Raw genomic sequence first — 352 nt, 5'->3', positions numbered from 1 at the left:
GCACCCCAGCCCTGCTGTGCCCCCCCCCAGTGTGCTATGGGCTGGGAGTGGATTTCCTGAAGGGCGTCCGTGCTGTCAACGCTTCCAACATCCAGCACTTCCGTGGCTGCACCAAGATCTTTGGCAGCCTGGCCTTCCTGCCCGAGACCTTCACGGGGTAAGTGCCTTGTCCCCACCCTGAGCCTGTGCGTGGTGACCAGGACCCCCCGTGGGACTCTCCAACCTCACTCCTTCTCTCCCATCCCTGGCAGGGACCCCAGCACCAACACACCACCCCTGGACCCCAAACTGCTGCAGAACTTCGAGAACCTGGAGGAGCTGACGGGTGAGAGCGGGGGAGGCGGGGGGCTGG

General features: G+C 64.8%; 1 protein-coding gene across 1 annotated transcript in view; it reads left to right on the top strand.

Annotated features, from left to right (window-relative positions):
• The window catches only part of ERBB2 (v-erb-b2 avian erythroblastic leukemia viral oncogene homolog 2), a 6754-nt gene that overhangs the window by 2453 nt on the left and 3949 nt on the right, over positions 1 to 352 (top strand). Inside the window, 2 exon segments of the mRNA XM_009993530.1 lie at positions 31 to 157; positions 252 to 325. Coding sequence (XP_009991832.1) covers positions 31 to 157; positions 252 to 325 — 201 coding nt within the window.

Source organism: Chaetura pelagica, unplaced genomic scaffold (genome assembly GCF_000747805.2).
Source record: "Chaetura pelagica isolate M959 unplaced genomic scaffold, ChaPel_1.0 scaffold1160, whole genome shotgun sequence".
In the NCBI taxonomy this organism is placed as follows: domain Eukaryota; kingdom Metazoa; phylum Chordata; class Aves; order Apodiformes; family Apodidae; genus Chaetura; species Chaetura pelagica.
The sequence above is the reverse complement of the archived record's forward strand: the minus strand, read 5'-3'. Positions and strand labels throughout refer to the sequence as shown.